At 40.0% G+C, this 22,516-nt stretch overlaps 1 protein-coding gene and 1 long non-coding RNA gene across 5 annotated transcripts in view; one reads left to right on the forward strand and one right to left on the reverse strand.

Annotated features, from left to right (window-relative positions):
• RGS12 (regulator of G protein signaling 12) overlaps positions 1-22,516 on the reverse strand; it is a 152,206-nt gene that overhangs the window by 8,135 nt on the left and 121,555 nt on the right. For 3 of the 4 annotated variants that reach the window (XM_039540913.1, XM_039540915.1, XM_039540911.1), the window contains 7 exons: positions 22,081-22,281; positions 20,897-20,970; positions 11,235-11,361; positions 9,666-9,762; positions 7,866-7,945; positions 7,144-7,297; positions 3,745-4,359 (listed from right to left, as the gene is read on the reverse strand). In XM_039540913.1, coding sequence (XP_039396847.1) covers positions 3,745-4,359; positions 7,144-7,297; positions 7,866-7,945; positions 9,666-9,762; positions 11,235-11,361; positions 20,897-20,970; positions 22,081-22,281 — 1,348 coding nt within the window. Of the gene's footprint in view, positions 1-3,744; positions 4,360-7,143; positions 7,298-7,865; positions 7,946-9,665; positions 9,763-11,234; positions 11,362-20,896; positions 20,971-22,080; positions 22,282-22,516 lie in introns of those variants that run through there. The other variant, XM_039540912.1, reaches the window with a different exon arrangement.
• LOC120406300 lies at positions 15,986-17,710 on the forward strand. Its single transcript, XR_005599207.1, has 3 exons — positions 15,986-16,115; positions 16,191-16,324; positions 17,516-17,710. It is a non-coding gene; the product is annotated as an uncharacterized LOC120406300 (long non-coding RNA).

Below are 22,516 nucleotides of genomic sequence, written 5' to 3' on the forward strand. Positions count from 1 at the left end.
ATAACCCTAATTAAAATATTTTAGGGTTTGTTGGCATAGTCATGGCCTCCTGCAATGCTATATGATAAAACAGAGAAAAATATAAAGTACCTTGCTGACTCTCAAACTAGCCAGGACTGGGAACTAGTGCATTCCATCTCTGAGGTTAGGGAGGGAGCATCCTCAGCTAGTGTAAATAGGAGAAGTGCCATTTACTTCAATCTGCTGTGCTTATTTACACCAGCCAATGATCTGCTCCAAAATGTTTTACATTGTTTAACTACAAGTTTTGTGAGCAGAAGGAGCACATAAATTGTGTGGCACAATTCCTATAACTACCATAATTACTTAGTGGCTTTGACTGGCACCAGAATCCTATTCTTTCTGGTCAGAAAAACAGTAGCTTCAAGGTGTGGCCTTTAATACTGGTGATTTTGTAGATGGTCTTCTAGTCTCTGAGTCCATAATGAACCAATATGCTGCTGGAGGGACCATATTTCAGATGTGACTTAAATCAGAGGGTCTTCCACTGTGATCATTAAATATACCATGGCACTTTTCTTAGTGGGGTTTACCTTGATGCCCTAGCTAATTGCATTCTGTATGCCTCAAATTACTTCTATAGTTTCATCTGGAAACAGTCCTACGCTGTTGGGGAATAGGACTGTAAGCTGTTAGACATCCCAGAGATGGCTGCCTTTCAGTGGGGATACTGGTCTATAGTGTGCACATTATTTTATTAAGTGATTTGGGACCTTTGAGATGAAAAGTACTTTTTAAATTTAAGATTATTTTTATAGGGCTTCCATTTAATTGTGTAAAGCTATCATATTTAATTATGGCAAAAGCTCTCAATGGTGCCTGTGACACAAAGGTAAAGTACATGATCATTTGTCCTCAGAATAAAAATGAAAATCTTTACATTCTGGTGTAATTCCACAGGGAGATTATTAGTTATCTGCTGTTAAAAAGTCTGTCTCTGCTTCAAACAGAGAATTGCAACAATGGGTTAAAAAGGGCTTTGTTTTCTTTCATAGAGACCAACAACTGTAAGTGAATATATTGACAAATTGGGGAAAAAAGGAGGCCTCAGTCCACAAAAAAGGTTAAAAAATAAGGTGCTCCAACAGGCTTTGCAATCCTGCTGTGGAGAGCCCATCTCTAGAAGTGAAAAGGGTAGTTCAGTCTCAATAGCTGAGACTGCCAAATGAAGGGTCCATTATGTTGGTGGCTCCACTTAGAACTGAACTGAGAACACCAATTCACTTCAGAGACCAATGAAATATTGGTAACTCTTACAGAGTAAGAAAAAGAAATGGTTGAGTACAAGGTTTAGCCCATGAACCCAAAGACAGAAAATAATCTCTTTTCAGAGAATTCAGTGTTGTTACTATTATTCCAAGTCGTCGTTGTTCTTACTCAAAGAATCAAAATACACTTTGTATGTGACAAAAGGAAACAAGGAATTTGAGAAGTAAAGATTTCTAAGATTTAAATACTTTGTTTTTTCAAATTATAACATGGTTTACATGAATTGCAATAGACATACTAGCCACGCTGTACAAGTACTACAGGCCAATCTGCTCTCTTATCTGTCTGTAGGGGTGTGCCTACAGCTGCCACTGATTTCAATGGGAGCTGCCAGAATCTAAATGCAACATCTGGCCCTATTTAAAGGGCCTGTATTTAGGATATTAAATTTTCTCCTCATAATTTCTTTACTGTCAAGTTTGTCTTGTTGTAATTTTGTTAGTCCATACCTATTAATATGTATGTTACAAGATCTGAACCGATACCACTATGTTAAATAGATGAACCAATATTAGGACATTTTAAATACATTAAGGTTAATGTAATATTTACATTTCAATTGCATTCAATCTGTTAAATTAGGTCTTTAAGTTTCTACAAAGACAGAATATTTTTAAAATAATGAAGAAAATCAAAGCTTAAAACCAGTCTTGTATAAGTAGGTATAGAATTTATTACTTTTGAAAGAACAAAGATACAAAATACATGTGAAAACTACATAAAGATCTCTACAAAGTGAAAGTAGAAAGTAAGAAAAGTGAAAGTACAGCAGTTACACAGAAATGTATGGCATGCATTAAAATACTGTAAGTTCATACTGTTTTTAAGTGCAAATGTTCTTATATCAGCTCCCATTGAAAAGGATGCAAATTGAATTCCATCTTGTACACTCATCAAAAGGACACTGACACAGATATATAAATATGTACATAAACATGTCCTAAATACACTTTGTGTGTTCTCTTACGGAGGCATCTGGATTACAAGTCTGTTTAAAATCTAATTTAAAGAATTAAAGTGGTAGCATTTATAGAACATTTTGCAAATACTATTAAGATAGAGTTTGTTTTGTTTTGTTAAGAGCAGCAGGATGCAATAGTTCACATTGCCATTTGTAAGCATGTAACAATCAAATAAATATTTACAAATCATTGGCAGTACAGATAAGAAATAGGATCAAATACTCTCTGTAAAAAGATAAATAATTCAAATGTATATTTTCACATCACAAAGAAATGTGAAACAAATCATGGCACTGAAACATCAAAAATAACTTTAGCACAGATACCTTTTCTTATATTTTTCATTAAAGAGTACAGTACAATGACTGTAAAATGTAAATGCCACAATACTCAATCTACCACTTCTTGTTTCTGGTAATAGCAATTATTATGAGTTCATGTTTATGAGGAATAATAATGATCTGTGATATTGCTGAAACTTACATTCTAATGTCCTCCATTTTCTTAAAAATGGTCTCCTAGAAAAAGCTGTTTCAAATATGAAAACTTTGGGAATTATGTTTTAGATGCAATCTATTGCTTTGGGTACCAAAGGAGAAAAAAGAGATGGTTTAAGGGTTATATTTTTAGATACAAATATAATTTGTTAGATAAAGATTTAAAATATTCAAGATTTATCCTGTTTCTGTTTTACTGTAAACAGTGCTGCAGTTTTTAATATATATTTAGAGTTCTTCCTACAGCACCAGAACTTCCAAATGTTTAAAAAAAAAAAAAAAGTGGTGTGTGTGTGTGTGGGAGTGGGGGAGATCATTAAACTTGTAATACTAAAAACCCTAATAATTTAATCTCATTGTTACTAATGGTTCAGAAAATATGGACTGGGTCACTGGTAAGCAGGTCAGATATTGATATTTAACTATTGTGTGATGTATGAGAGTAAACAGTAAATTACTTAATTATAGCATCAGAGGGGTAGCCGTGTTAGTCTGTATCCACAAAAACAACAAGGAGTCTGATGGCACCTTAAAGACTAACAGATTTATTTGGGCATAAGCTTTTGTGGATAAAAAAAAAACACTTCTTGCATCTGAAGATGGATAAAAAACACCACCATGCATCTGAAGAAGTGTTTTTTACCCACGAAAGCTTATGCCCAAATAAATCTGTTAGTCTTTAAGGTGCCACCGGACTCCTCGTTGTTTTAATTATAGCAAATATTGTGTTTGTTTTTTAATGCGTGCATTGAAGTCTCACACTAAATGGTCATTTGCAGGCTTGCATTTTATTTAGCACAAATGTACTCAGTCCAAACAAAAATATGTTTTGGAGGCAACCAGAAATGTAACTTAACAGTGAATAAAGCAATAAAACTTATTTAAAATTAAAGTGTAAGGTGCAGAGATAGTTTTGTTTGTTTGTTTTAGTGATAAACAATATAAAGGGAAGATAATTTTACGTAAAAGGAAAGACTATTAAAAACTAGAAATACCTGAATTGGATCTTTGATATCCAGAATTTTCCTGATTACCTGCCAGTGGAGTTGGTGGTGGATAGTTGGCTTCTGTGAGTTTACTGATGTCTGATAGTGGTGTTGGTGGTGGCGGCAGTAAGGTGCTGTTAGGGCTACTAATATCTCCTTCAGCCACAAGAGTCAAGTCTGCTACATTTTCATCATCTATAGTCTGTATGCCTTCATCCTGTAATTCTCCTGATTGCCTTTTCCATATTGTCGTATTGTTTTCCTGTACATGTGGAATTGGAGACAATGGGGCACTAAAAGGAACATTGTAAGTCTTCTGACTGTTGAGCGTTGTCAAAGCAGACTTATGTTTATTTTCTGAATGACCTGTTTTCTTAATTGAATTTTCATTACAGTTTTGCGTAGTCTCCAGTTTTCCACTTGGCTGTGTACATTTATCCTTGCCATCATTTTTTGCAATTCTCTTGCTGAGGCCTTTAGAGCTCACTGGTGTAGATGAGGGTGGTTCTGGTCCACTGGGAGGTAAACGAAGAAAATCAGGTAGAACAAGGTCTTCTTTCCTTAGCAGCCCACGTTGGTCATCTGCTCTGTTACTTTGAGCTTTGGATATGAGTTCAAAAAACTCTATTTAGAAGAAAACCCAAAATTGACAAATTTTTGTTAGAAAATGAAAGCCATTAAAACGTCAACCATTAGCATATTTATTCTCAATGAAGACCTTCAGTTATTTTCAATGCTGCCTTGAAATTAGATTTTATGTTAATTAGGAACTTTTTCAATTGCAGCAATGTTCACTAGCAGCATTATAATTAAGATAATCAAGATTGTTATTGTAAGCAGTTTTGCAATTTAGAACAGCTGCATTTCACTCTGGGCTAAAATTCTGCATACCAAGTCTGCGTTCTAAACATATTTTCTATTTTATGCATTAAAATGAACCTTCACATGTTTTTAATTCCTATTACATAACAAAGCTCTTGTCCTACTGAAATTTAACAGATTGTAGGATTAGGATGCACATTTGTATACTCTAGATGCTTCTTTGCACACCTCAATTTAAAAATAGTCAGCTCTCTGAAAGCTTATTGGTCCAGAATGTAGACAATCCTCTTACAAGACTTTTTTTTCAGTTTAATAATAATATGTTAATCTGGAACTTTTAGCCAAAACTTTGAATCTCTTTGATGGAGTAGATTTAAGACAAAATCTTAGTTTTATCATAATGTTGTTTTGTGATTTAATATAATTATATATGTGTAACTGATCCATTATTTTGTTCTGGAAAGCCTCAAAACTTAGCAACCAGAAATTTTAGACCTTGAGCCAAGAAGGATACCGCTCCCAAAAAAGAAATAACTTAACTCTTTGGTACCAATCATCCAAATTTCAAAATTGCTAACATGGGACCTTCTTATGTCCCCCTTACCCAGGAAGAAGGGCAGAATTACACCCTGGATCAAGCTCCAGGAGCTACTGCTACCTTTAAATTTCTGGAGATTAAAGTTCAAATTCATTTTAGGAACCAAGTGAAATCAGTTTTGTGGTTTCAACCCAGTTTACACTGATTATCTAAATAAAAAAAAATCAACAAATTTCATTGCAAAACCAAAACATTTAGTTTTAGCAACAATGTTTTTTTGACACAATATAAAGTCATATGTTACACTCCTAGAACTTACTTTACTTACAACTTTCTAACACTACTTTTGGGTGGTTTGGAATAATCACTAGGAGTGTTGCGTGAAAATAATTTTCAACAGATTTGCAAAATGTTAGAAAATATATGGAGTTTGAATCTGGAGCATTTTGTAGCCCCAAAATATAACTTTTACCAAAGTTTTGCAAAATGGCAGTATGCACATCAAAACAGAAAACATTTCTGAAATGTGTGTGTTTTAGGGAAAACCTGATTGTTCCTGAAATTTCAAATTTCATAAAGATTTTTCATTAAAAAATACTCTACAACATTCAATAGGTCTTTCCCAAACTTGGATCAATTTCACAAAATCAAAATAAAATATGAAGGCCTCAAATTCTGAGGTCTTCAAATTATGTTAATATTTCACTTGGCCTCAATTTATAAGACTGGGTAAAACAAGCTACTCAAGTAGCACACAGAAATAAGTAATTCAAAACTACATTAACATGTTTTGCAGCAACATTCAGAAACTAACAAACAGCCATTCAAAACAAGGGTTTCAGCTACGGTACTTCCTTGTGTCCAAACCTACAAACAATTATTCACTTATATAAAGTCATTCATGTGCAGCTCTTTTCAGGATCAGGCCCTTTGTTTGAACATCAGGTTAGGGTGACCAGATGTCCCATTTTTAAAGGGACAGTACCATTTTTGGGAACTTTTTCTTATATAGGCGCCTATTACCTCCCACCCTTGTCCCATTTTTTCCACAATTTCTATCTGGTCACCCTACATCAGGTGGTAATAATGATGCATTTAAAATTTTTGCCCTAGCTAGCATGTGTGTTCTGATTTTCACATTTTATTTTGGAGCTAGTGGGATAGGCAATTGTTTCAAATAATCCTTGAGGTTGGGGATGGGGGAGTAATATCTAAAGATATCAACCCTTAAAATGATCTTATTCCTTCACCTCCCTGTGACTTTTATTATCTCTCATTTTTTCATATCAGAAAACATACATGGAAAGGCAAATTCTGCTGTCATCAGTGAAATCCTCATGAAGTTATTGTGTCTCAAAGATGTAATTTAGGGAAGATTTTGGCTCAGAAAATGCAAAATGACCAGTTATGGCACAGCCTTGTTTCTTGTACCATTTCTAGCCACCTCTTCAGAACATTTACTGAATGAAAAGTAATCTCTTTCTGTTCTTGCCCACCACTCCACACAACCAACACCACCCCTTTTCAAGTAGTGGTAATCTGGCTATCATAGACTATGGGTAAAATTGTCAAAAGTGCCTACGTGATTTAGGAGCCTACATCTCCTTTTCAAAAGTGACTTAGGCCCTTAAGATCCTAAGAGACGTTTGAAAAGGGGATCTAAGTCCAGATTATAAAAGTTGTTTAGGCACCTAAAGATGCAGGTAGACATGTAGTGTGCTTTTCAAAAGCTCTTAGGCATCTAACACCCATTGATCTCTCTGGGAGTTAGTAACCTCAGCCCTTTTGAAAATCCCAGTAGGCACCTATCTCATCTTAAGATGCCTAAATACCTTTAAGTACCTGCAGGCATGTTTGAAAATTTTACCCTAGACTTCAATAAATTAGCAGTTCAAAGTTAACAGCAACAAGCATATAAGGAACTTGTCTGTTATTTTCTTCATACAGTGATAAATGCACAGTCCTTATGATTTCCACAGTCATAAATTGGAATTATCATTTTCCCTTGAACACTAATGTTATTACATATACTTAAAAAGTTGACATACCCTCTGCTTCGTCCAAATTAATTTTCTGATATTTTTTTTCCCCAATCTTTGCAAGAGATTCTTCTCTCTTTGATAGCCGAGCATCCCTAGCATTTTTTCCATTTTCGCCTTTTATTTTAATAGAATTAGACTTTCCTAGAGTTCTTCCCTCTCCCTGCATTAGAAGGAAAGTTAAAGTACTTCTTACAATTAGGATATACCACAATCTGTGCGTAATAGATTCTAAGTGAATAAAAAGGATATTTTATAAACAGATCTCTCTGATTAAAAAAATACAACAAATGTTATAGCTTAATCATGACAAAAAAGATTTAACACTACACACCAAAAAAGAAAAAATCCTATTTACAATAAGCACATTGCTTGCACAGCAAAATTTACATTAAAGTAGTAGGCTCAAGTACTTGCCTTGGCTTTCAAAGAAAGTTAATGGATTTTGATAAAGATGATCCACTCAGCTGATATAGAAACCCAAGAATATAAAAGCGGGAAAACACTCACTGCTACTCAATTCATGGTCACACACTGGTGAAAAAGCAGGATTAAACCCTCACAGATGAAGTCTGACAGAAAGAATAGGATGATTTATAGCTGCAGCCAATTCAGTTAGGTAAGCTGGACACTGTTTTTAGCATAGATACCTGAAGCTTCTACTTTATGATGAGAGAAGAAAATAGAAGGTATTCTGAGTGGCAGAAATCATTTAAAAAAAAAAAACTTACTGTAGATGCTTGATTTCTGGAAGTGGAAGTTACAACTGTACTTTGTTTTACTGGGGCGCCTTTTTGTCTGTCTGTGAACACTAAACATAAAAATGTCTTCTATAATTATAAACATATCACTTCAGCATAATATTAACATTTAAAACACAATGACACATAAAATACCCTGCCATGAGGCCCCCTGGAAGAAGCTCTAGCAAAACCAGGGAAGATCAAACTTCACATCCCCAATATTTTTAAGTTAAATCAACCAGAAAACAACCTAGGCTTCCCTGGATTTTCTGGTGCTTTCAAAGCTTGTGTGTTATGAGTTTTTACACCTTTACTGAAAAGATGCAGCAGGGGTCAAAAAGCTAAAGGGAAGACATCCTTTCTCCACAATATTTATAAGTCATTGAGTACAATAGCTGGTAACAAAATAAATGAAAAGCAATGAGTGAGCAAAAATCTCTCTCCCTCTCCGTTGCTAAGCTTTAAATTTTCTTGACTTTTGTGATGGCATAATTTCACTAGATCTGCAGTCACAGGGTTCAGTTTAGATGAAAACGCAGTCTTTTTAAAAAAACACCAGATGCAGAAAAATCTATTAAGAAACCCCAAAACCTTTCAGATCTGCTTTGTGCATCAACTGCCCTTTGGGCATCTCCATTTTCTCTCCATACACTGTTAAAGTAAGCTCAGGGCTGCTTTAATTTGTATCTGCCTGCAACAGACACAAAGGGCAAAAAACAGCTCAGAATCTGCTTGGTGTAAGTTCATCCTAACAGAGCATTCTCTCTCTAATCATGCATCTTTTCCCCAGTGTATCAGGAAGCATATGTGGCATAAGAATGCCTATGTTGATTCTATGCTGCTCTAGGATCATCTTTCTACTGGGGTGATTCTCTGATGATTTACACATGTTTAATGCCCAAAATAACCTGGCCGTGTAGAAAGAAGTGGCTCATTTGTGCCTAGTTCCTATATAACACTACCAATAGGATTATAAAAGTTTTAAGGTAAATTAAATGTTGTGGTCTGTGACTCTGGTCCCCAACAAAGTGATAAAATCTGACTCCCCTTCCACCCGCCCTGCCAAATACAGCTCTCTTTATTTTACTAATTTCCCCTACAAGATCCACCATTCTAAACATTTAATTTAATCTAATTTTAATCTAATCTAAATCATGTTTTTTACCTATAAAGGGGGATACTAATGGCACATGGAACCTTTAATCTCCAGGCCCCTGGTCTGAATCCAGCGAAGGTCAGTAGTGACAAAAAATAATTATCTAACTGCTGTTCTCTGGCCAATTTGAAGTGAAGTAAGTCTTAGTTCAGCTTCTATTTCACAGAGATCCACCACCTCAAAAATCACAACTGGCACTCTTTTTGCCAGTCTCTGCGGAGCCCAAGGATTGCACAGAGATGGAGACTGCAGTATCTTCTCACCTCACACAATCCATCTCTCCAGCAGTTGTAGCTGATACCCTAAGCTGTACCTGTCCTGTGGTAAAATATAGAACTTCATTCTCTAATGAACTAAGAGCTTGTAGGATACTAGGGAGAAAAAATATTTTTTAAGAGTTACAAACTTTGCTACAAGAGCACATCGTGATAGTCAAATACCGGCCAATTTAATAGATGAAAAGTCACACCTTTAACTTTAATTCCTATAAATAGTTTTCCCATTCTATCCTATAAGTCAAATCCTTCATCCTAACACCATTTACCTCACGTAAATTTATTTTTTCTATGAATGTAAAGTCAGGCTTGATGAGGCTCGTTAAGCACTTCATAAAAACTTTCAGAATCTCTTACCTCTTCCCTTTGTTGGCTCTTTTTCATATAATACAACTCGTTGACCATCCAGATTAGATATTGGGACACCAAGATCTAATGGCTCCTGCTCACCATTCTGAAGTTAGATCACAGTTTGTGTATAATAGAGAAAAACAATGGTTTTCAAAACAACTTGAATTTACAACTTGGTATTTAAAACAGAACACTAGCTAGTACAGTTATAATTCAGTGTAACCCCAAGAATCCTCTGCTATCTTCCCTATAATTTTCAGACCAATAATGTCCATAATTGCTTTGATCATAATGGACACGAGTCATTTGTCTGCAGCATATTATGGATTGGCCAGTCTGACAAACCAATGGTAGACCTATATGCTGTCAACAGTCTGGAGCTGATTTCTGTGCTTTCCAGGCTAGTAGAGGCTCTGGGAGGAATGGATGGAAGGCACATGGAGCGTCTCGGATGCGATCGAATCGGAGTGATTGATCTGGATTATCGGGGATCGATTTATCCTCATCTGATCATGATTGATCCTAATGAATCTCTTCGAAACTCTGAAAAACTCCTCCACCAAGGCAGAAGTGGGAGTCAACGGGGGGGACGGAACGTGGATTTGTGGAGATCGCTGTGAGTGAGAGGTAAGAGAGATCGGAGATCGTCGACTATTCTCGATGCTGCTGATGCTATTATCTAAGATCGATCTTCCTATCCCCATCCGTCCACCCCATCCCTTAGTGCCCTTTGTTGTTTTGTTTCAGCCTGGATTGAAATGCCTCTGAATGAAAAGCAGGAAGGGGGCAGAGAAGGGCCAAGACAAAGCAGGCCCAGACAAAGCCATAGTCAAACTATCTGAAGAAGATGAAGAATGATGACTACTGCACCATCATCTCATCACAACAACAATAGAATAGTTATCATTTCATTTTATAAAGATGAGCCTATTTAATATTTTTTTTTTATACTATATATTTTTTTTTTCAGACAACAAATACAGATTTACATTTACTTTTTGGTTTTTTTTGGCCATCTGGCTACATCTGGATACGGAAATTGAATCGCAGACCATGAATGCTCACAAAATTGGGGGTTGGGATGCAGGAGGTGGTGAGGGCTCTGGGATTGGGAGTACAGGAGGGTGCTCTGGGCTGGGACTGAGGGGAGGGAGGGGAGGAGGGGGAGTGGGGGGGGGGGGGGGGGGGGGTGGGGGGTGGGGGGGGGTGGGGGTGGGGGTGCTGTGGCACTTCTCAAGCCAAGCAGCCAGCAGCAGTGACCCCCCCCCCTCTCAGCTCCTAAGGCATGGGGGGGGGCCAGGCAGGCGCGCGCTGCCCCGTCTGCAGGCGCCTCTCCCCTGTAGCTCCCATTGGCTGCGGTTCCTGGGCAATAGGAGCTGCGGGAGCCACGCTTGGGGTGTGGACAATGTGTAGAGCCCCCTGACTGCCCCTACACGTAGGAGCCGGGTGGGGGACATGCTGCTGCTTCTGGGAGCCACGCAGGAGCTCGAGGGCTGGATTAAAATGTCTGGAGGACCGGATGTGGCCCTCGGGCCATAGTTTGCCCACCCCTGTTTTACACCAAAAGATACTTACTAGTTTTGCCACAAGTTCATTAAGATTTAAGCCATATTTTGCAACCACAGGCCGTAGAACTTCTGTTACTGGCTTAGTGGGTTTAGCCTTCAAACCAACTGATCTATTGATTGGAACAAGATCCAGCCTGAAACATATCAAATGTTGCAATATGTTAACTATTCAAATAAACCAAAAGTGAAAAAGTTTCTAATCTAATCTAGGAACCAAATAAAGTGAGTTTGGATATAGTGTAATTCCATTAATAAACAAAAATCCTCCCCACTCTTCTGCAAGTGCAGAGCACCTTCAACGCAGTAGAATCATTGCTGTTTCAGCAGACAGAAAGTGAGGAAAAGCCAGGAGCCCACATATATCTGTGGTGACTCCTAGTGTAGCTACACAGAGCCTCCAGTCTTTTCTCCATGTTAAACATTGGACATGCCACTGCTTCTGGGAGCCGCGCAGAGCGGGGAAATCTCCCAACCCCACTCCCCAGCTAGAGCGCCAGAGCAGGGCAAGCCACGGACCCCGCTCCTGGCGGGAGCTCGAGGGCCGGATTAAAACATCTGCAGGGCCGGACGCAGCCCTCGGGCCGTAGTTTGCCCACCCCTGAATAAGAGGGAAGGTCCTCTTATGGATCAGTAACTGGTTAAAAGATAGGAAACAAAAGGTAGGAATAAATGGTCAGTTTTCAGAATGAAGAGAGGTAAAAAATGATGGGGTCTAAATTAGCTGTTACCACTCAAGAAAGAGATCTTGGAGTCATTGTGGATCATTCTCTGAAAACATCCACTCAATGTGCAGCGGCAGTCAAAAAAGTGAACAGAACGTTGGGAATCATTAAGATAAGATAAGATAAGATAAGATCATATTGCCTCTATATAAATCCATGGTATGCCCACATCTTGAACACTGCATGCAAATGTGGTCACCCCATCTCAAAAAAGATATAGTGGAATTAGAAAAGATTCAGAAAAGGGCAACAAAAATGATTAGGGGTATGGAACGGCTTCCATATGAAGAGCGATTAATAAGACTGGGACTTTTCAGCTTGGAAAAGAGATGACTAAGGGAGGATATGATAGAGGTCTATAAAATCATGGCTGGCGTGGAGAAACTAAATAAGGAAGTGTTATTTACTCCTTCTCATAACACAAGAACTAGTGGTCACCAAATGAAATTAATAGACAGCAGGTTTAAAACAAACAAAAGGAAGCATTTTTCCACACAGCACACAGTCAACCTGTGGAACTCTTTGCCAGAGGATGTTGTGAAACCCAAGACTATAACAGGGTTCAAAAAAGAATTAGATAAATTCATGGAGGATAGGTCCATCAATGGCTATTAGCCAGGATGGGCAGGGATGGTGTCCCTAGCCTCTGTTTGCCAGAATCTGGGAATGGGCAACAGGGGATGAATCACTTGATGATTGCCTGTTCTGATCATTTCCTCTGAAGCACCTGGCATTGGCCACTATCAGAAGACAGGATACTGGGCAAGATGGACTACTGGTCTGACCCACTATGGTTGTTCTTATGTTCTTAAGTAGTTTCAGATAGTTTAAAGCTATCTACTAGCTCAAAATTTTTATATGTAGCTTGCATGAAGTATTATTTCATTTTGGGAGATAAATCTAAAAAGCAGATGAATATGTTCTAAAATCATTATTTTTAAAAAATACAGGTAAATGCTGATGGCATTTTTCATAACATTAATTTTTATTTGAATTCAGCACTGTCAAAAGAGATATTTCCTCAGATAAGAAAATGAAGTACAACATTAAGTGACATATTCTTGTTTGAGAGACTAAGTTTTAAAATGTTGGCCAAACCTGATGTTTTTTAAAGACATAGTATATATCAACCTCTTAAAAGTTACACTGATAGAAGTGAATCATATTGCAATCTCCATATTTCAGATGGGGAACTGAGTTACAGAGAGACTAAGTGACATTCCAAGGTCACACAAGGAGACAATGGTAGAGCAGGGAATTAAATCCAGGTCTTGTAAATTGCAGTCTAGCACTCTAACCTCTAGACCATCCTTACTGAATTCAGTCAAGCACAGAATCACAATGGTATCTAGGTGGTCATATAAAATTAAGGCTTGTATCTATCTTGATCAAAAAGAATTATACTATTTAGTGCTATATTTAGCCACCACTACTTATGAGGATTTAAATTTTGTATGCAATGGATCTTTTAATGAATTCCATGACTCTTACTATGAAAAGGCCTGTGCAAAGAAGTATGGTAATTCAGGAAAGCATTCCTGATCAGAAAAGGTGCTTATGTAAATGCTTAACTTTAAGCACACACTTAAGTGTTTTCCTGGGTCAGAGCCTAAGAAAGACAAGCCTCAGCCCATTCAAGCCCTTATAGGTTAGACTAGGAATTTGAACTGGACTGTTAAAATGAAACTGCTCAGGTGAATAAGGACTACTTGCCTGAGCAAGAATTTGCAGTATTGTGCCCATATAGTTTACACATATTGACCAAAGGTGTTAGTGGTAATGTATTTGATTCAGGAAAAATAGTTTCACCCATTTTCAGGCTCAGAAGGAGTTGCCCATCAGCCAGTCATTTTCCAGCATGGACACTGAGGCCCTCCATCCTCTCCCCTCCCTGCAATGTGGGTATTTAGCAAAAGAGAGGGAAATGGATCTTACAGTCTTGTTCAGCAAATCCTCTAGTGGCCTGCTAGAATTGTTTCCTGTGTTACACTGCTGCAGGGAGCACTCCAACCCCAACGTCCTTTTCTTAGCATTCTAACCAGCGAGAAGAACCTGTCGGTCACTACTGTGAGTGTGTGTGTGACTGGTGTCATTTGGGGGTGGGGAGGGGAGGGTGATGAGTAGGGATGAGAAGTGGGAAAGATTAATGGAATAGTTTCTTCTAAAGCAGTAATGGAAGGAAGAGCACGTTAAGGAGTATGGGTTAGAGAAAGAAACAAAGATGTGAGAAACAGAGTGAAAGCCTGAGGAAGGAGGAACTTCAGTAGGAATTGTGGCTGCTGAGCATGCCTGAAAAAGGAGAAGTTACTTAACTTGTGCAATAACAATGGTTCTCTGAGATGTGTGTCCCTATGGGTGCTCCACCATTGGTGTGCTTGTGTTCCTGGGCTGCTGATCGGAGACCTTCAGTAGCAGAGTCTGTTGGGCCAGCACACGTGCTGTTTCTCCTTGTGCTACACCACGAGGCTAGTCAGTGCCTGTGGGCTAATCACCCTCAGTTCCCTCTCTACTACAGAATCATTGACAAGAACTCTGAAGTAGAGGGAGGAGGGTGGGTTGTGGAACACCCATAGGGGCACATATCTCGAAGAACCATTATTACTGCACAAGGTGAGTAATTTTTTTTTCTTCAAGCTGTGTCCCTATGGGTGCTCCACTGTAGGTGACTCCCAAGCCCGCTTCTGGAGGGCTGGGACTTTGGAGTTGGGTCAGTTACTGATGACAGTTCTGTGGAGCCAAAAGATGGCATCAGAGGTGGCGTCCCCAGTGATCACATAGTGTTCTACAAAAGTGTGGACTGAGGCCCATGTCATCGCTCTACAGATCTCTGAGATAGGGACATTCTTGAAAAAGGTGACACATGACGAGATCGATCTTGTGGAGTTTGTACGAATCGAGCCTCAAGGGGTCATACTGTGAATTTGGTAACACCGTCAGATATAATTCGAGACCCACTTAGGGTACGTCCATACTACCCGCCGGGTCGGCGGTTAGCAATCGACTTCTCGGAGTTCGATATATCGCGTCTCATCTAGACGCAATAAATCAAACTCCGAACGCGCTCCCGTCGACTCCGGAACTCCACCACCGCGAACGGCGGTGGTGGAGTCGACAGGGGAGCCGCGGATTTCGATCCCGCGCCGTGAGGACGGGTAAGTAGTTCGAACTAAGGTAGTTCGACTTCAGCTACGCTATTCGCGTAGCTGAAGTTGCGTACCTTAGTTCGACCCACCCCTCTAGTGTAGACCAGGCCTTAGAGAGCTTTTGGGTTGATATTGCTGAGCCCTTGGATCTTTCTGCAATGGAGAAGAAAAGCTGAGGGGAATTCCCAAAGACCCCTGTCTTGTCAAGGTAGAAGGCCAGGGCTCTCCTGACATCTAGGGTATGAAGTATAGCCTCCTTGTTGTCTTGGTGAGGCTTGGGGTAGAAGATTGCAAGGTGAATCAATTGATTCATGTGAAATGGAGAGGTTACCTTAGGGATGAATTTTGGATGTGGCCTGAGCGTAACCTTGTCCAAAAAGAATACTGTGTAGGGGGGACGTGCCATCAGGACTGGTATCTCTCCTCTTCTCCTGGCCGAGGTAATCGCTATCAAGAAGGCTGTCATTGATGGGTACATCAGCAAACAGGTGGCCTTGGGTTCAAAGGGAGGCCTAGTCAGCCCTTTCAGTACCAGTTTTAGGTCCCACAGGGGGGTAGGAAGTCAAGGCTGAAGGAAGAGGTCTATTATACCTTTGAGGAACCTTTTTGTGGTTGGGTGTGACAGCACTGAGTACCCCTCTACAGGTTGGTGAAAGTTTGTTTTAGCTGCTAGATGGACCCTAAGAGAGTTTAGGGATAATCCTGCCTTTATAAGGATCAGAGCATAATCTAGGATGTGTGAAAGAGTCACGGATGTTGGGGAGATTTGTTGGGACATGCACCAAATCTGAAACCTGGACCATTTCTGCAGGTAAGTTTGTCGTGTGGAGGACTTTATACTGTGTAATTGAACCTCTTGTACTTCACTTCAGCAGGAACTCTCTAGGTGTTGGAACCAAGCAGGAGCCATGCTTTGAGGTGGAGAATCCCCAAGTTGGGATGCAGGGTACACCCTTTGTCCTGTGATAGGAGGTGCGGAATGATTGGGAGGGAGATCGGTTGGCACATCACGAGCTGTGCTAGGTAAGGGTGTCAGGTCCGTCTTGGCCAAGTAGGAACGATCAGAATTCCATGAGCTCTGACTCTTTTTATTTTTAGCAGGACCTTCAGCAGTAGAGGAAATGGAGGAAAGGTGTAAAGAAGGTCCTTGTCCCAAGGGAGGAAAAGAGCATTGCCTAGCGAGCACGGTTTATCCCCACCCTAGAGCAGTAGCGTGGACATTTCTTATTCTGGTAAGTGGCAAACAGGTATGTAGACAGTGTTCCCCATTATGTGAATAGTTCGTGGAGTGCATCTCCCACTTGTGATTGTGTGGGAATTTGCGACTGAGATTGTCTGCTATTGAGTTCTGTGTGCCTGGAAGGTAAGCCGTGGACAGAGTAATGTTGTTAGAAATGCAACAGTTCCATAATCTCACTTCCTCCGTGCATCGGTAGGGCAACCTGGCCCTCACCATACCAATTGATGTAGTACATGCAGGCTACATTGTCTGCTAGGATCTTTGTGTGTGATCCTGCAATCAGTGGAAGGAAATGGGCACAGATGTTCATGACTGCTCTCAACTCAAGAAGATTGATGTGTTGAGGTAGAAGGGCTTTGGTCTGCAAAGCGTTGAGGTCAGCCCCCTTGAATTCCAGATGTTGCACTGGAGTGAGAGTTGACTTCTGGGTGTTTATCTGTAGACCCAGCTCTATGAACAAGTGTATCATAGTGTCGATGACTTGGTGAGCCTTCTGGAGAGATTGGGCTATGAGTAGACAATCGTTCAGGTATGGGTAAATCATTATTCCTAGCATGTGTAAATAAGCAGCTACCACTGAGAGAAGTTTGGAAAATACTCTCGGGTCCGATGAGAGCCTGTAGGGGAGGACTCTGAATTGGTAATGGTCATGAACCTGCGAGCTGGTAGGGTTGAGATGTGCAAGTGGGCTCACAGAGGCTCCGGGCCAAAAAACAGTCTCCCTGTTCCAATGCTGGAATGATCAATTGGGTGACCATCTTGAACTTCTGAGCCTTGACAAACTTGCTCTGAGGTCTAGTATGGGTCTCCAACCTCCCTTCCTTTGGTTATTAGGAAATAACAAGAGTAGAACCCCTTGCCTCATAAATGTTGAGGCACTGGTTCTATGGCTCCTAACTGGAGAAGGGTTGTAGTAAACTCTCATGAGAAAGGTGCCTGAAGAGGGATGGGGAAGGGTGTTGTGGAGGTGGTAAGGAGGTGAAATGGATGGAGTACCCAGACCAGATGATTCTAAGACCCATCGGGTCTGACATTATGCGTTACCAGGCACTGCAGAACGCTGCCAATCAGTGGCCAAATTGGTGTACACAATGATGATCAGTTGAGTCAGTCAGGGGGTGGGGCCACATACAGCCTGTGCTGGGACTGGGGACTAAATAGTATCTTTTCCCCTGGTGTATAGATACCCAGCGACCCAAAGGTAGCCCTAGAATCCTTTAGGGCATAAAGGAAGGTGTTGGTCTTTTTGGCAAAGACCTTCATGTCCTCAAAGGGAAGATCTTCCACCGTAGACTGCACCTCTTTCGGGAATCGCAACAAGTGGAGCCATGATGCCCGTCGTATCACCACTGCTGTGGAGATGGCCCTAGCTGCCATGTCGGTGGTGTCGAGGGCCGATTGCAGTGATGTTTTTGCTACTAATTGCCCTTCCTGGATGATGGCTTTGAAGGATTCCCGATGTACCTCTGGCAGCTTTTCAATAAAATCATTACATTTATGGTAATTTATGTAATCGTATTTGGACGCGAGTGCCTGATAGCTTGCAATATGGAACTATAAGGTGGCCGAGGAATACACCTTTTTACTGAAAAGATCAAGGCATTTCCTATCCCTATCATAGGGCATAGCTCTGGACTGGTGTTATTGGCCATGGGAATTGACAGCATCCACCACGATGTAATTGGGTGGTGGGTGGGAAAATAGGAATTCCGATTCCTTGGCAGGGAAATATTTTTTGTCTGCTCATTTGCAAGTTAACACCACAGAGTCTTTGCTGGGTCTAAAATGGCTTCATTAATTGGGAGGTCAATCTTTGAGAAGGACAAAAAATAGATAAAATCAAGGAGCTGATGATGGGCATCTTTGACCTCCTCTAGTAGTATGTAGTAAGTGTCCGCCGCCCTCTTTGCCAGCTCCAGGAAAAGATGGAAGTTGCCTACCAGAGATGGTGGGGGAGGCATGACCTCCAGTGGAGCACCCATAGGGACACTACTCAAAGAAAAATCAGGCCATTTGTTTAGCTGCCTACATATGGATATCTGAGTTTGTTTGCCCTCATTGGTTTACATTAGACCATCACACAGCATGGAATCATGTACTATATCTATTTTGGGTTTTCTGAAAATAGCAACAGTCTGCCTTGAATTCCTCTTAGATTATTACAAGTTGGATATTGTGCATTATTCAAAGAGCAAACTTTTCCCAGATTTAAGAGGGTCTAAGATATAATTTATGATCTCAGTGTCTTAAAGAACCAATGACCTTCCTATAGGAACATACAGACAAAGATGTATTTTTTTAAAGATAAGGATAAATTCAACTAGGGGATCCCAAATTTTAAAATATAATTTGTATACATGGATATATAAATACCCAGACTTTAGATAAGTAATTTCACAAGTACAGTAACACAAGTAAATAGCACTTTCCATCAGTAGATCTCAAAGCTCCTTACAAAGAAGGTAAGCATCATTATCCCCTGTGATGGCAGACCAGATGCTAGCTCATGTCAAGGCTTCTAGGCCTCACTGAACGCTGACAGATGCACAACTGGAAACCAGTCTGGCTTACCTGTGTGTTAGTACCGTTAAAATAGGTATCAGATTTATAGAGATGTATTTAGTTTTTGGACTTTATGAAATGCTTGTAAATTGCTGCTTGCATTAATCTCATTTATAATACCTGCATCCTATGTTATAAGGTAATATTTAAGTGTAAGCTCTGTACCTATAAAAGTGTTTGCTCTAAAACGGTAAACCCCCAGAGTCAGGAAAGAAGCATTACCAAGTGTGAAATACTAGTTTACCACAAGAGGTATCATCTCCTCTCCAACCCTTTGGTCCATAGTGTGACAAAGTTCTGTCCTTGACTCTGTGGGTCCTGCGTTTCCTGGCGGATTTTTGCTAGCCTTAGAGGCTCACTGTGACACTCCAGGTAGCCCTTCTCTCTCTAGAGGCAAGAGTCAGAGCTTACTGAGCCATTTTCATCATAAGCCAACAACGGAGGTAAGGAGAAGCTGACTTTTTGGAAACAGGACATGTGCAATTCCCTGGGCCACTTCCCCACAGCAGCCCCCCACTCAATATCTCCTTCACCATTACCTCAGGGCCTCCTTCCTTACACCTGATATGGATTTGTACTGCTTCGTTCCTCCAACAGCACGGCTCCCTCCTATAGCTCCTGACACCTGCACCTCACTGACTAACTGGGAGGCTTTTAACTAGTTCCAGCCAGCCCTTGATTGGCTTCAGGTGTCCCAATCTATCTAGCTATCTCCACTGCCTTCAAGAAGGATCTTAATTGGCCCCAGGTGTCTTGATTAACCTGGAGCAACTGCCATTTGGTTACCATGGTACCAGGGATTTGTTTAGCCTGAGGCTAACATACCTGTTCCTCGCTACTTTACTGTAGCCATCTGGCCTTGCCCCAACACAATAGACAAGCCATTGTGGAACACCAGGGGACAAAAGTGTTTGTGGATTGCTCCCCCAACACCTATGCGGAGGAGATATGCAGAAATGCTCATCCCATCCACTTGAACTCTGGGGAAAGGGAATAAAGATCCCTGTCAAGAAGAAATTGTTATCCCTGTGCTACTTGGATTTCAGGGAGAGGGCAATACTTCTAAGCATAAGCAAGAGATCCCCAGCTGTTTAGCTTGGGTTAGCCCTAAAGGACATATAGAGCTTGCACATTACAGAAACTTCTATTATGTTTTGGAATCTAAGGCTATGTCTACACTGCACTTTTGTCATTAAAACTTTTGTCAGTCAGGGGTTTGAAAAAACCCCACCCCTGACCAGCAAAAGTTTTAAAGACAAAAAGCACCGGTGTGGACAGCGCTTTGTCAGTGGGAGAGCATCTCCCGCCAACAAAGCTACTGCCCCTTGTTTGGGGTGGTTTTATTATGTTGGCAGGACGGCTCTCTCCTGCCGACAAAGAGTGGATACACTGTGTGCCTTACAGCGGCAAGGCTCTAGTGGCACAGCTGTAAGCTGCGCCGTGTAGACATAGCCTTAGACTGTAACTCATAAATCTTTAGACAGTTTATTACAGGATTGACTTCAAAGGTTGTCTTTGGTGTGAGGTACAATTGACCTGAGGTAAGTGACTAGCCCTTTGGGACTGGGAGTAATCTGAATATTATTGTGGTTTTTGATGTAAGAGACTATCTATCACAAAGGCAAATCTGGCTGGGTGGCAAGATAGACTGAAGTATCATAAGGGACTGTCTGTGACTCCATGTTAAAGCTGTTATAGTGCTTGAGGAGTTCACACTTAATATGTGGTTGGTGAAATCTAAGTATAGAAATCACAACCAGTTTGGGGTTTGTACTGTGGTTTGTAATAGTCTGCCCTGAGGTTGGCACGCATGTTCATGGGCCACTCCAGGAAGCATGACATTCCCATTTTACAGACAGGGAAACAGACACAGCATATCAAATGTTATTCTGTGTTATACTCACTTTTATTTTATTGCACAGACATAACTCAGAATGCATTCTGGCCCATTTAAATTAGCTGGAGTGGAAAATGTCACAAAAAGATAAATTTTTTCTCTTACCGAAATAAAGTACGTTTTTCTAAACGTAGATCCCGAGAATCCAAGATGCTACTGTCTTGATGCAATACAAGTGGCTATGGAGCATATGGTTTGAACAAAAGAAGAGAAACTATGTTAAATTGGGAACATGTCACTTGTTATATATCATTTAACAATATGCAACAGCTGTGCAAAACAAAAAAAGCAATTTTAAAATTAGCCCAGGAAGAGAGACAGAACAATTATTAAGCTTTGTGTGTATGGCTATTATTGTATTAATTTACAGCAAGCAACATGATTAGTTTCTCTTTTTCTCTGGATAGTTCCAAAAGATGTAGGGGCCAATTCTGTGAGGTGCTTAGCAATTCTCTATTCCCATTAAAGTCAATGGGTATTGAGAGCTCTCAGCATCTCATACAAGGCCTGGGCACTTAAACATAAGAGGCTGAACAAACAGAATGATACATCAGAAAATACGACAAAATAATGTTGGCAGAAAGATTTAAAAAAACAGATTATTTTACAAGGAAGACAAGTAAATTAGGATCATTAGTCTGATCTCTTGCATAACACAAGACAAAATCTGCATCAAGCCCATAACATTTTTGAACCATAGCATCTCTTTTACAAAGATATCCAGTTCTGATTTAAAGACTTCAAATGATTGAGAATCTAACACCTCGCTTCATAAATTGTTCCAATGGTTAAATACCCTCACGATTAAAAAAATACACCTTATTTCTGATCTGAATTTGTCTAGCTTCAGCTTTCAATCACTGGATCTTGTTATGCCTTTTTCTGTCAGATTAAAGTGCTGTCTATCAAAAATTTCTTCTCCATGTAGATATTGTAGGCTGTTATCAAGTCACTGCTTAAACTTCTCTCAGACACACTAAACAGACTGAAGTTCTTAATCTCCTCCCTCTAAGGCATGTTTTCCAGACCTCAAATCTTCTTGTAGCTCTCTCCTGAACTCTTTCCAATTTTTCAATATCCTTTTTAAAATGTAGTAGCAGAAATGGACACAGTATTCCAGTAATGAGCTCACTAATATTCTTCCATTGAGCAACATACACAAATCCCATTATTGTCCATGTGAAGTCTGAATACAAAGAGGTAGAGTATTCCCCTAAATAATCAATAATCCCATATTAGTAAATTGAATAATAAGTCTGAATTTTTTAAAAAAAGTATACATACAGTACCTTGTCTCCTCCAACTAAAAAAAGGTCTACTGCAGCTATGTTAATGCCATGTTTCTCACAGAGCCCAGATAACATCTCTTTGACTGAGAATCCTGATTTAACAACCATTTTACAGGATGAGCCATCTGGAAGGTTTATACAGCAGTATTTTGAGGATTTCTCTTTATCAGGTACAGATGCAGATAACCGAGAGGCATCAGACTTGTCAGAAACAAAAATGAAAGTTAAGAACAAACACACAGTATTACAGTCCAACAAATCAAATTAAGCAAGGGAACACACTTTTAACCATGTTTGAGGTTTACCCTTCCTTCAAAATCTTTCTATTACCAGGTAATTTTTTTAGAACTATTTCAATTTAAGACAAAGACACTACCACAGACCAAACTTCACAAATCTAAACATACTTTAAGTGCAGCCACCCCTGAAGGGAGAA

Source organism: Mauremys reevesii, linkage group 5, assembly GCF_016161935.1.
Source record: "Mauremys reevesii isolate NIE-2019 linkage group 5, ASM1616193v1, whole genome shotgun sequence".
NCBI lineage: Eukaryota > Metazoa > Chordata > Testudines > Geoemydidae > Mauremys > Mauremys reevesii.